Genomic DNA, 14,556 nt, shown 5'->3' with positions numbered 1-14,556 from the left:
TGTGGTAAAAGTCATAGTCAGAAAGGGCACTTGAAGAGCCACATGAGAGTCCACACAGGAGAGTAACCATTTACTCGCTCAGTCGGTGGTGAAAGTTATAGTCATGAAAAGAAGTTGAAGAGACACACGAGAGACCACACAGGAGAGTAACCACTTACATGCGCAGTGTGTGTGTGTATACGAGGGATCAGGCTGTCTGTAAACAAACTGCTTCTGGGGGCAACTAAACAACAGTTCAATGTGAAACCATGCCCTCTTTGAACTCTTAAATGGGGCCCTATTATGCATTTCTTAATTTTGTATCATATATATGCTGTTACAATCTTGGATGGTCATATTAAACGTGGACTAAGTTTCAAATAAATAGGTGTGAAAGTGTTTGAATGTTACCCCCATGAAACCCCCCGCCCCACCATGAAATCCCGTACACGAGATGGCACGGGATTTGTGCGAGAGCCACGGGTCTAGGTGACGTCAGATAGTCCTTGTTGCCTTGCCAACCTGGCTGTCGGACTGGCTAGCACGCACACCAGTCTCATGGAATCCTCAACGGATTCAGGACCGGATGTACAGTAGGACTGAAGTGGTAAGTTCTGAAAATGTGTCTCATTCCACCATCGATTGTACTGCAAACCAACCTGCTGTGCTAGGAAGCGCTAAGTAACGTTGGCGCTTGCTATATATAGCCTAGCACAGCTGCCTTTCATCTAACATATGAACATGAATAGCTGGAATGACGAAGGCACACATTTTCAGAACTTGTAACCTTAGTCCAACTTGCTGACCTCTCCAAGTCCTCATTTTGATTTGGTCCGTGTAGCCTTTGCTAGGAGAGGCCCAGCTATTGTCACAGGCATTTGGGAAGTTAGCTAACTAGCTAACGCTACGTTAGCTGTTGTTGTGGCTTGAATGTGACTATATTGATAGTGATGCTCCCCCGGCGGGGCGTAACGTTACGGCGGCCGCGGTAAGTGATGCCCTGCTCGGCCAGCCGCTGAAGGAAATGTCCCGGCGCAGCCCGGGCCTAGCGGAGCTGTTGATAGCTAGCATTAGGGGGTGTTAATATATCAATTGATAGCTTGCTTGTTACGTCCAAGTCACGTTTTTCATCGATGGTAAAATCCGTTGCTCGTTGATATAATTGTTTTACAACTACCAAATTTAGTAGCCAAAGCAGAGATTGCCTGTCTGTTTCTGTTATGCATGACTATATGTATATCTATCTATCTATCTATCTAGATAGATAGATAGATAGATAGATATATAGACAGACAGACAGACAGATGACAGATATTGTAGCGTTGCGTCTGGCTATAACGTGTAGGAAGAAGGAAGACTAAAACAGTGTTTCAGACAGGGTGAACTGAAGGGGGCAGTACAAGATAAACAATGAGTTTTTTGAACTATGAATGATGCAATAAGCTACTCTAGTGGAGGCCAACAATAAAATAATAATACATTATATTAGCAAAATATGGGCCCTTTAACTCCTCCTTCATACTTTAAGCTAGACACTCCATTTAAACTTTAAACAAGTGGCCACTCTTAGGACTCTTTATCACCTCAATTCAGCTTTAATTTATCTTTTGTACCATTAGAGAAATTGGCGTTTATGTTTTTTTCAGCCTTCATAATGGGACCCTATGGAGCCAGTCTTGAGTGCGCCTCACTCTAGCAGGAAGTACTTCTTACTAAATCCGCACAATTTTAACACTACATACATACATTCTACATCAGGCCCTTGAGCTACTTCTGCTCTCATTCACAAAGTCAAAATTTAAGCAATGGGATGTATAGTTTTTGAGATATTCACATTTGTTTGGCACAACTCCAGCATTTCCTCTACATACACAGGTGTTGAGGTTCCTCCAGTGACCAAATAAAAAGGGAAGGGACCTGTTTGGACTGATTTAGTTCAATGTGGAGACAAAACCATATAGAGCAGCAGAAAGAGACAGAAAGGGACGGTGAGGGAGAGGAGGGATCTGGCCAAATACAGAAGAGCAGCTAGATTAGAAAAGGACCATGCATTTTATTTTTTGAACCTTTTTCTGTTCGTATATTCTTTACATTTTTACTGTAACCAGCAGCTCTATTGCAGATGTGTGTTGCAAATAAAGCCTTTACTGCAGCATTCGCTCACTGATTCCTTTTCATATGATGTAGGGGAGGTCCGGGACGAATTAAGCAGGGGGACGGAGTAAGCTTGTCCTCATATACTATCTTTGACGAAATTCAGGAAGACGATTTTTTCCCCCCATGTTACACTTCCTGGTAGCTCACTTCCTGTGAAATTTCAGCTCAGCCAGTCAGTGGATGGCGGAGATATCCGCAAAAACGTTGCCTTTTCGTCTTATTTTCAAACGGGAGTAAAATATTGCAAACTGTGTATTTTTCTATTAGCGTGTTGGAATTTATTTATTTAATGCTGCTAACGCTATTCATCTGTTAGACCTATTGGTAGACTACAGCTCAATGATTGTTTTGTGTGTAATGTTAGCATATCCTTTGTGTTAGCTTAGCTTTCATCCAAGGAGACGCGCGGGGGACAAATAAAGCACTTTGCTCCAATTGCCTTGACTAGGCTATGCATTTATCTGTGCTTGCAGGACAATGCCTCGCATAAGGAAGAGGACCACAGACAGAGGGCAAAAAAATGCACACATTCAAATATTTCTTTGGATAAGCCATTTAAGGGAGGTAAAATATTGATCACATCACATCAGCAAAATATATAGATAGAAGTTATAATTATATTAATTTGCAACATATAATGTCTTAGACTGTTTTCAATAATGAAGACTACTTCACTAGTCAATGATTGTTTATCCATCCCATTCACTAATCCATGGTTCCTTTCCATTCATCTCTCTCTCCCCTGCAGCAACGCCCTCAGGTTACATCAGCCATTCATAAATATGCACGCCCTCTTTATCCCTGTCCAATCAATGTCTCCCACGCTTTCCCTCTCTTCGGCCGTTGGCCAATCACCTAAATGAAGTTCTATTTAAGACTCTTGCAAGTCGTAACTCACCCTGTTTGTTCACCCATATAGCTGCTGTTCCTGAGTAGCTGCTGCTTCGCCCCTCCTCCTCCCCTGAACACCACCAACGTCATGACTCCAGTAGAACTCCCTATGGGGGTTCTCTATCCTATAAATCACTGACGTCCTCCTCTCGGCTCAGAGGAGCGTCATCATACCATGGAGTCATTCGCCAAATCTAAGTGTTGTTGTTTATCATTAAAGTTTATTGTACTTTCCTTCTAGTCTCTCATTATTGAAATAACATACTAAAATGTATTTCATAATACTTAGTTTCTTAGATGACCAAAAGATGAAGGAATTAATGCCAGAAAAAAATTGTTACCTGGCTGTTTTTGTGCCTTTTTCACAACCGCTGCATTAGTCCCCCGCCTGTGCTTTATTTGTCCCTTCACTGTGGGACAAATTAAGCATTGCGCAGCCTCTGGTTGCCATCTGATGACGTCTGATGTATTGACCCGTGGAACGAAACTACGGTTGGTATTGCCAGAGGACATGTGTAGGTTTCTTACATAAAAATATTGTAGGGGAGGTCCGGGACGAATGAAGCACTTTTTGTTTTTTTTGTCATTGTGTAAAGATTGTTTCAGCTGGAGTTATAATATTTTCCCATCCATCTATAACCGCTTATCCGGGATCGGGGTCACGGAGGTACAGTAGCAGTTCCAGCAGCGGAGCCCAAACTTCCCTTTCGCCGGCCACCTTTTAGACAACTCTGACCGGGCGATCCTGAGGCGTTTCCCAGGCCAGCGTGGAGATCTGATCTCTCCACCTATAGCCCTCGGTCTGCCGCCCCGTGGTCTCCTCCCAGCTGGACGTGCCTGGAACACCTCCCTATAGGGACTCCCTAGGGAGGTGTTCCAGGCACTCCCTAGTAGGGAGGAGACCACCTGAACCACCTCAACTGGCTCCTTTCTAAGTGAAGGAGCAGCGGCTCTACTCCAGGTCCCTCACGGATGACTGAGCTTCTCACCTTATCCCTAAGGGAGATGCCAGCCACCCTCCTGAGAAAACCCATTTCAGCCGCTTGTTCTTTCGGTCATGACCCATCCTTCATGACCATAGGTGCTTTGCCTTCCAGAGTTCCTACGCAAGTATAGAAAAGTATGGAATTTGATTTGAGTATTTTCCAGGTCTGGGAAAGTATGGAAAAAGGAAAAGACTATGGAAAAATATTGTGACTGTCTGACTTCATTTTTCTATAGACCTATAATAAAATTCTGAATTTAGGCAAAATAAATTGATAAGAGATTCAAGAGATTCAAGAGATTCAAGATTTTTATTGTCACTCCATGGTACAAGTACCACGTGTGAAATTCTTGTGCAGTGGACTCCGTTTACGACATAGTACAAATAGGCAACAGCAATAAGTAATAGGCAATAAGAAATAGGCATCAATAAGCAATAAGACAGCAATAAGGCAATAAGAAATAGGCATCTTATAAGCAATAAGACAAGTCGGTGGCTTATACGACAGTGGCATATTCATTGCACATAGGTGCACATGTCATGTGCATACGTTAGACGTGTTCAGACATTCCAAATTCGACGTTTTATACATACATGTGCAAATAGCATGTACCTTATTAAACATACACTTAAATTTACAATTAAACGTTAGGCACCTTATTAAACATACACTTAAATTTACAATTAAACGTTAGGCATCCGTAATAGTAGCAGCTGCAGTACGGTACTGCGGTACGACTACTGCACTATTTGTGCATATTTAGGAGTCTCGTGGCCTGCGGGAAGAAACTGTTCCTCAAGCGATTTGTGCGTGTTTTTGGAACCCTGTATCTCCTCCCTGAGGGTAGCCGGGAGAACAGGCTGTTGTGGGGATGGTTTGTGTCTTTGATGATCTTCAGGGACCTCCTGAGGCATCGCTGGTTATACAGTTCGTGCAGTTCTGGCAACTCGTCTCCTGTTACGTGTAATAATAATAATTATTATTATTATAAGTATTATTATTATAATAATAATACAAGCATGTGTTTTATCATGGCATCAGAATGTAACATACATGTTAACAGTTGGATTTTAAAACCATTTAAATTAGTTACATAATAAACATCTAGCTGTATTCCCAACCTGGTCTCACTCCCCGATGTGTCATGCCCCCTCAGCATCATTGGCGACGCAAAAGGCAATGGACCGTCTGGAGGTCAAGACCCCCAGTGGCCTTGAATGTAATAACAGTCTGAGGTTTAATAGGTCAAAGTTGCAGTAGGTTCGAGACCTGGTTCGAATCTCAAACCATAACCCTAACCCCAACCAAGTTGCTTCGTTGCCTAAACCTAACCGTTGTTTTACTTACCTTACCTAAACCTAGTGCTGGGAAATAATTCAATGTTCATCATCTTTAAGTGGAATCATATTGTGATGATAATATGAAGATATTTTAATATCATGACACATCTCTGATGTCTAAATTGATGATGAAAAGCACATTTTCCATATCGCTCAGCCCTACATCTCACGTGTGGCTTTGACTTACAACTGAACATTTAGCCCACTTGTAGAAAATACAGACATATATACAGTACCGTGTCACCGTTCAGCCTAAAAATACCATAATAAGTATTATGTAACAAGTCCATAATATTGTCATTCGTACATGGGCGCTAGCTCACCCAGATAAACATAATGCTATTATGATATGATATGTGGTGGTGCAGAAGGTTGTTGGTTCAGTCCCTGCATCAGACTCTGGCTTCAGAAATGTTCACAAGATAAGCTGCTGGCTGCAAGATGGCAGCAGTGATGCTTCTCTATCATCAGTAGTTTGAACACTGATAGAAATAAGCTGATGAAGGAGACCAGACAGTCCCTGAGCTGGAGCTCAGTCAGATAAACAGCTGCTGGGTGTGTAGTTGTTCACTGGTTCAAATCCCACCTCTCACACTCTTTGCACTTTCAAATCAGATGCCAAAGCCGTGTGGTTTTACGCCTGGCGGCCACCTCGCTTCGCAACCATTACAGTGCATACTCTTTCAATGTCGGTAAAAGTTCAGCAGTCTATGGTTTCCTCTCTCATAATCCCCTGCTTATATCTCTGTGGAAGTCGGGGGTGGGAATAGATGGACTACTCCAGCAGCACCTCCCACAGTATCTCCTGGGGAACCCGGTCATAAGCCTTCTCCAGGTCCACAAATCACATGCCAGATGGGCATAATGCCAGGCCCCCTCCAGCATCCTTAAGAGCTGGTCCGTTGTTCCACAACAACGTTCGTTTTTTTCATATTTATTATTACTTATTTTTCATTATTTATTTATTTTCAATTTCCGTTTTGTTTTCCATAGTTGGTGGAAATAGGTACACTTTGATACGCACATCCAAGAAGAATCCAATGAGTCCAAGTTATGTTGAAATAAAATAAAGTATTTATTAAATTATTTATTATCATTACAATTATTTCCAAAAAATATCAGGGAAGTTCAGAGATACAAATCAGTATTTTTTCTCTTTGTCAAATCCAGGAAGAAATAAAGGAGGGGGGGGGCTGCGAGGGGGGGGCAAAATGATACATCAGGAGTCAAAACCAAAGTGATTAAAAGAAAATGTCTGCCCTTCCTGTCCCTCACCAAACATGTTTTCCTCTCAAACCATTTCCTATCTAGCTTCCCTGACACACCTGCCTAGACATAGCCCCTCCCCTCCCCATGCAATAGAGCAGGGATGGGCAACTTTGACGATAGAGGGGGCCACACAAAAAATTCCTCACTACCAGAGGGCCAGATTTTGCTGAGGGCTGGGGGCCAAATGGCGCTGGCGCGAAAAATGTGGGGCATTTGAAGCCAGGTTTAGAGGAATAACTCATTTTAAATGAACAGTTGTGATGTCATTATTCAGTCTTAACCACCAGTATTTGATCCTTTTCTCACTCACTCCTATGTCACCACCTGCTCTCCCTGCAGGGCTTGAAATTAACTTTTTTGATTTGACTGCCAATATGGCTGCTAGATTTTAAAGTTACCAGCCAATTAGAATTGCCACTAGCCAAAATGTTTTTTTTTTAAATAAACCCGAATATGAGTGGGTTATTTTAAGCAGATAGTATCAGTAAGTGGCCGGGGATTCTCAAAGCCGGTGTTGAGGGTCACACAAGAACAAAAATGCACTCTTGAAGCTAAATAAATCCAAAACCAATGAGTTAATTATTGAAATCTCTACTTCAATGTACAACAGTCATTTCTTACACATGAGATTACTTTTAGCCTTTTAGTCATAAAGATTATTGAAAGATATTCCATATATTCCAGACTGAAATGTTATAACAGAAGTGGAGCATTGGCCAGAATGACATAAACATCCCAGCTCGGGCCACACAGGGGGCGCTCGGGCCACACAGGGGGCGCTCGGGCCACACAGGGGGCGCTCGGGCCACACAGGGGGCGCTCGGGCCACACAGGGGGCGCTCGGGCCACACAGGGGGCGCTCGGGCCACACAGGGGGTGCTCGGGCCACACAGTTGCCCACCCCTGCAATAGAGTGAGGGGAATGATGTGTTTTTGTAGACCAACCCAGAAGTCATGCACTTCCTGTTCACTCGTCTAAAAGTCAATGGGATTTTTGTATGGGGATTTTGATTTAAATGCCTGAAATAAGCTATGTGGTTAACAAAAGTTTATGTTTTAAATTAAAAAAAAGAATCTTACTTAAAGCAGCTACGAGCAAGATTTTTGATTGTTATTAAACAGTCTAAATTTAATATCGATGCATCACATCTGACCTCTAATAGTAGACGAGACCAACGCAGAGTAGTCTCGCTTGAACCCCGAGTGAATCAGCCAGTGTTGTCTCTGTCTGTGGCCGGGGGCAGATCAGGAAGTGAAATGAAACGGTTTGCGGCAGCCACTTCGGCCATAACCACAAAATAACAAAATAACTTCCAAAAAAACTGTTAGAATATAACGAGAGATGTTCGCGAGAGTAGCAAGCCCCTGCATGGCGTTCTCCTTGTTTATGGTCTGTTGCTAGGCAGAGCGAAACGGCGGAAGGCAGGCAGCTGCTGTAAACCGTTTCATTTCACTTCCGGGTTTATCCGGCCCGCCGGTAGACAGATAGAGAGAGAGAGAGCCTGGTGACGCGAGGTTAGTAGACAGACACAGACTCTATAATCATCAAGAGAGCAATCTCCGATTCACACGGCTTTGGTCTCAGCTACTATTATAGGTAAGACGTGATGCATCAATATTGTAATTATACTGTTTAATAACAATCGAAAATCTTGCTCGTAGCTGCTTTAAATAAAAGTGGTCCTCATTTGTGATTATCTTGCTGAACACAAAGTTTGCAATTTCATAAACCTTTGTTAACCACAGACCACTTATTTCATTTTCATACAAAAATCCAATTGACGAAGGAACCGGATGTAGGATAGGATAGACTTTATTGCAGGGATACTCAACTTGCTTTGCCTGGGGGGCCAATTTCGGGGAAATGATAGAAGGCCAGGGGCCAGTTAATAAACAATCAATATCCATTTTTCTGTAGCGGATTGTAGGTTTTTGGGGTGTCAGCCGGAGTTTAGTCTGACAATGTTGTGCCTCACCGGATAGTTAGTTAGGTTAAGTAGGCTACAAGTTGAGTATCACTGCTTTATTGTCTTGAAGGAAAGTAGTCTTGGACACACAGTACAGTGACTACTGTTAAAATACAAATGTGCCAACAGCCGGGTCTCAGGCAGGTCTTAGGACTCATCCCTGCGCGCGGTCCTCTATTCTCAGGACTAAAGCAAGGCGGGGTACTCAGATAGAAACACAAGTGACATTAGAACAGTATGCATGGCCGTAACTAGCTATGAGGACGGGGAGGTCCGGACCTCCCCTAATATTTCAGAAAAAAAAAAAAAAAAAAAAACTTTTTTTTTTTTTTTAAATAAAACAATCTGCATGGAAAAGCATGAAAAACACGGGATCGCTTTTATTTTGAAACGAAAGGCACGTCAGGCAGGAAGTCATCTGACGCCGCGTCCGCGGTAACTTGATTCCGAGAGAGCAGCAGCATGGTGGTGAGTGATGACTGTCTGTCTGCCTGGCGAGATAATTGAAGGTGAGCGAGCTGCGAGACAGTGAGCGAGTGAACGACAGACAGTGAGTGACACTGACAGATTTTTTAGCAACAACCAAGAAAGTAAGTGTCTAGTCTGTCTCTTAAGTAATGTTACCTGTGTGACACGTTGGGATGCTACTGGCTAATCATGCATGATGCCAATTGCCAAGCTCCCGAAGTCAGGTATGCAGGTGGCTATATGCATGGTTTCAGTTTCATGACCCAATAAGTAACAAAAAGAGGTGGTGTAAAGTTAAAAACAACATAATATATTTTATTTTATTTTTCAATCGTTCCTATCAGGAATAAATAAATGTCCCTCTGTATGTTTTTTTTATTATCGATGATGACTGTGTGTTGTGTACGGCTTGGGTTGTGTACCTGTAGGTGTCATTTTGATATGAATTTGGCTGAAACAGTTTGTGTTTGTTAGTTACAATTATGTTGACAGGAGAGCTGAGCAGGTGGTGACATGAAAGAGAATATACTGAATAATGACATCACAACAGTATAATCCTAATGTTGATTTAAAATGATATATTACTCTAAATATGGCTAAAAAAGGGGGGAAAAAAACCTCAAATCTTTTTTCGGCGGCGCCCGCCCTTGCTGGACCTCCCCTATTTCAGAACCCTGGTTACGGCCCTGACAGTATGTAGGCTACATGAACAATACAAAATAACAATACATCTCAATATTAAAATAAAGAATAAAGAGAATACTCCAAATAAGGCATAATGGCTGAAACAAAGAGAGGCAATGTAATTGTCAGCTCTTACAATGCTGCAAGAACACAGGCAGGCAGGCAGGCGTGCACCAGATCATGTTGCAGTCAGCAGCCTTCCTGTCAGTAGGCAAACCCCGCTGCTTCAAAACCACAAGCACATTTCAGCAGTAAGACACAGGATATCACACGCATGCACGCGCATACTTCTCATATATTGCGTCGTGTGGTGGTGTGCAAAAACCCTTCACATGGTGGGAATTTGACATTCTCATTTTTGGGTAAATGGTCAAATGGACTGCATTTATATAGCGCTTTTATCCAAAGCGCTTTACAATGTGCCTGCATTCACCCATTCACACACCGAGGGCGGCCAGCTGCCACGCAGGGTGCTGGCACAGCCATCGGGAGCAATTCGGGGTTCAGTTTGCCCAAGGACACTTTGACATGTGGACTGGAGGAGCCGGGGATCGAAGCACCAACCTTCTGATTAGTGGACGACGCGCTCTACCTCCTGAGCCACAGCCGCCACCGCCATTTTTTGACATTTCCATGAATTAGAAACTCTCCCTATATCTTCTTTTTAGTTCAAATTGGCTAAGTGGGTGGCGGTGTGTGTGGCGGCGGTGGGTCCTGCCAGCAGAGGGTGCTAGCTAGCGCACGTGCAGCACCCGTACTTCCCGCGGTTATGCATTATAGCCATATAAATGTATGTACAAGTCACACTTACCAATAAAAAAAATATATTATATATACATTTTGTAAATGGAGCAGCACCCACTGTGCATTTCCTTTCTACAGGCACTGGGTGTAGCTTTCACAACCAAACTAGATGTTGCCATGCTACATCTCAAAACATCTCAAATGTTGCTTCTCTTATGAAGCAAACACTTGTTTGATACACACCTGTTTGTGGAGAGAGATGATTTTTTTTCATTTTTCTCTCTTTATCTCTGGATATCAAACTTTGTTTTCTCCTCATCCCAATTCAACGATCTCTTTATAATAAGTTCTTGAGGCCACAACTTAATTATGTAACTGATTGTGGTTGCAATCAAACCTTGATATAGTCGGAGGCGGAGCCAGTGTTGCAGTCAAGTCCGACTCTGGACTCATTTTCAGGACTCGTGACTCGACTTGGACTTGGACTTGTTAATTGATAAACGTGTGTTTTTTTGTGAGTTTCTTGTTGTTGTAATAATAAAATGCCCTAATAAGATATTCAATTTTGTGCAGGGCAGGCAACGTGTTGCACCTACATACTGATTCACGCTGAATGGAGTGGAAATGGGAGAGAATAGCGTAAAGGAGATCAAAGGGGATTTCTATATTTCTCTATCATTATGTGTTATTATTACTACTGTCATTTGCTACTGTTGTGTCAGCTAGCCCTCCTCTCCCTGTGCTCTCCACATACTCTCTCTCATAATCCCCCTGCTCTCTCTCTCTCTACTCCCCTGCTCTCCCTCCCCACCTCCTCCCCTTCCTGAACTCTCCCCCCACACTATTCTAAAGCATGGCACCCATTCTCTTTCTCTCTCCCCCTTCCCCTGCTCCTTCCCCACCTCTCCTTCCTTGTCCTCTCTCCTCCCCCACATTTCATATTCCCTCCCCACCTCCTCCCTCTCCCTGCTCTCTCCCCCCCCCCACACACACCCCCGCTTTCCCTCCCCCCTCCCTTCTCCTGCTCTTTCCTCTGCTCTCTCCTATATTTCCATATTTTCTCTATTTCTCTATCAATTGTTCCAATGTGTCATCATTACTACTGTAATTTGCTACTGTTGGGTCAGCTAGAATTAGCTAGACATAATTTTCTGTGAAGCCCTCTGGGACATGCTTGTGAATTAGGGCTATACAAATAAACTCGACTTGACTTGACTAAGGAGAAACTGAAACCATCTCCTTCTGGTCTAATCATGCAGGTGTGGGCAGGTGTTTGTGGCTCTGGGCGTTAAAATCAGGCGTCGAGGTTGTCTTTGGCTCGGGGTGTCCTGTTCTTCCTGGGCTGAGGAAGAGGAGGAGGCTGCTCTTCATCACCAGCATCAGCTGGTCTTGAGCCTCCAGCCTGGACAGCAGGGAGAGGAGGAGGAGGAGGAATATACCAACATGTATTTTCCAACCAATTTTTTCCACACATTTAAAATGATCACACCAACATACCAACAAGGGATAATAACATTCACACGTCATGGAAACACTAGCTAAATTATGGAAAGTCCTGGAGAAGTCAGAGAAATGGACATGGGCGGTCAACACCTTCCCACTTCCAACTCGCCCATGTCCTCATGTCCGTATTATGGAATGCGCCATGGGCAGACCGTTAAAACGGCCCTGTGGGGGTCGCCAGCGGTCAAATTACGCCATCGGGCTCCACCGGTTGGGTAGGTTGTCTCAGGGTTAGGTATAGGGTAGGTTGTCTCAGGGTTAGGTATAGGGTAGGTTGTCTCAGGGTTAGGTATAGGGTAGGTGGTATCAGGGTTAGGTATAGGGTAGGTGGTATCAGGGTTAGGTATAGGGTAGGTGGTCTCAGGGTTAGGTATAGGGTAGGTGGTCTCAGGGTTAGGTATAGGGTAGGTCAGGGTTAGGTATAGGGTAGGTGGTCTCAGGGTTAGGTATAGGGTAGGTCAGGGTTAGGTATAGGGTAGGTCAGGGTTAGGTATAGGGTAGGTGGTCTCAGGGTTAGGTATAGGGTAGGTCAGGGTTAGGTATAGGGTAGGTCAGGGTTAGGTATAGGGTAGGTGGTCTCAGGGTTAGGTATAGGGTAGGTTGTCTCAGGGTTAGGTATAGGGTAGGTGGTCTCAGGGTTAGGTATAGGGTAGATTGTCTCAGGGTTAGGTATAGGGTAGGTTGTCTCAGGGTTAGGTATAGGGTAGGTCAGGGTTAGGTATAGGGTAGGTGGTCTCAGGGTTAGGTATAGGGTAGGTTGTCTCAGGGTTAGGTATAGGGTAGGTTGTCTCAGGGTTAGGTATAGGGTAGGTCAGGGTTAGGTATAGGGTAGGTGGTCTCAGGGTTAGGTATAGGGTAGGCCAGGGTTAGGTATGGGTAGGTGGTCTCAGGGTTAGGTATAGGGTAGGTCAGGGGTAGGTATAGGGTAGGTCAGGGTTAGGTATAGGGTAGGTCAGGGTTAGGTATAGGGTAGGTCAGGGTTAGGTATAGGGTAGGTCAGGGTTAGGTATAGGGTAGGTCAGGGTTAGGTATAGGGTAGGTCAGGGTTAGGTATAGGGTAGGTGGTCTCAGGGTTAGGTATAGGGTAGGTCAGGGTTAGGTATAGGGTAGGTCAGGGTTAGGTATAGGGTAGGTGGTCTCAGGGTTAGGTATAGGGTAGGTCAGGGTTAGGTATAGGGTAGGTCAGGGTTAGGTATAGGGTAGGTCAGGGTTAGGTATAGGGTAGGTCAGGGTTAGGTATAGGGTAGGTCAGGGTTAGGTATAGGGTAGGTGGTCTCAGGGTTAGGTATAGGGTAGGTCAGGGTTAGGTATAGGGTAGGTCAGGGTTAGGTATAGGGTAGGTCAGGGTTAGGTATAGGGTAGGTCAGGGTTAGGTATAGGGTAGGTGGTCTCAGGGTTAGGTATAGGGTAGGTTGTCTCAGGGTTAGGTATAGGGTAGGTGGTCTCAGGGTTAGGTATAGGGTAGGTTGTCTCAGGGTTAGGTATAGGGTAGGTCAGGGTTAGGTATAGGGTAGGTCAGGGTTAGGTATAGGGTAGGTGGTCTCAGGGTTAGGTATAGGGTAGGTTGTCTCAGGGTTAGGTATAGGGTAGGTGGTCTCAGGGTTAGGTATAGGGTAGGTGGTCTCAGGGTTAGGTATAGGGTAGGTTGTCTCAGGGTTAGGTATAGGGTAGGTGGTCTCAGGGTTAGGTATAGGGTAGGTTGTCTCAGGGTTAGGTATAGGGTAGGTCAGGGTTAGGTATAGGGTAGGTGGTCTCAGGGTTAGGTATAGGGTAGGTCAGGGTTAGGTATAGGGTAGGTGGTCTCAGGGTTAGGTATAGGGTAGGTCAGGGTTAGGTATAGGGTAGGTCAGGGTTAGGTATAGGGTAGGTGGTCTCAGGGTTAGGTATAGGGTAGGTCAGGGTTAGGTATAGGGTAGGTCAGGGTTAGGTATAGGGTAGGTGGTCTCAGGGTTAGGTATAGGGTAGGTCAGGGTTAGGTATAGGGTAGGTCAGGGTTAGGTATAGGGTAGGTCAGGGTTAGGTATAGGGTAGGTCAGGGTTAGGTATAGGGTAGGTCAGGGTTAGGTATAGGGTAGGTCAGGGTTAGGTATAGGGTAGGTGGTCTCAGGGTTAGGTATAGGGTAGGTCAGGGTTAGGTATAGGGTAGGTGGTCTCAGGGTTAGGTATAGGGTAGGTCAGGGTTAGGTATAGGGTAGGTCAGGGTTAGGTATAGGGTAGGTCAGGGTTAGGTATAGGGTAGGTCAGGGTTAGGTATAGGGTAGGTCAGGGTTAGGTATAGGGTAGGTGGTCTCAGGGTTAGGTATAGGGTAGGTTGTCTCAGGGTTAGGTATAGGGTAGGTGGTCTCAGGGTTAGGTATAGGGTAGGTCAGGGTTAGGTATAGGGTAGGTGGTCTCAGAGGAAGGGTTATGCATTGGGTAGGTGGACTTTAAGGGCGGGACATACTCCATGCGCGCTTCCAACCGCGGCGCGAGGGCCGTGCGGCCAATATGACGTCATTACGGTGGGGGGCGAGGCCACCGCAGCCGTAAACGCGCGTCGGCAGATTTTTCTAGCAGCGCAGATTTACA

The 14,556-nt window shown here is 44.6% G+C and overlaps 2 protein-coding genes across 4 annotated transcripts in view; both read right to left on the bottom strand.

Moving 5' to 3' along the window:
* The window catches only part of LOC310774159 (uncharacterized protein), a 794,006-nt gene that overhangs the window by 554,453 nt on the left and 224,997 nt on the right, over positions 1-14,556 (bottom strand). The window lies entirely within an intron of this gene.
* The window catches only part of cd2 (CD2 molecule), a 40,857-nt gene continuing 37,812 nt past the window's right edge, over positions 11,512-14,556 (bottom strand). The window contains exon 8 of the mRNA XM_083633350.1: positions 11,512-11,887. Within this exon, the coding sequence (XP_083489476.1) occupies positions 11,780-11,887 (108 nt within the window). The 3' untranslated portion in view covers positions 11,512-11,779. The remainder of the gene's footprint in view (positions 11,888-14,556) is intronic.

The sequence above is a fragment of the Poromitra crassiceps genome (assembly GCF_964638095.1).
Source record: "Poromitra crassiceps genome assembly, chromosome: 3".
Lineage (NCBI taxonomy): Eukaryota > Metazoa > Chordata > Actinopteri > Beryciformes > Melamphaidae > Poromitra > Poromitra crassiceps.
The sequence above is the reverse complement of the archived record's forward strand: the minus strand, read 5'-3'. Positions and strand labels throughout refer to the sequence as shown.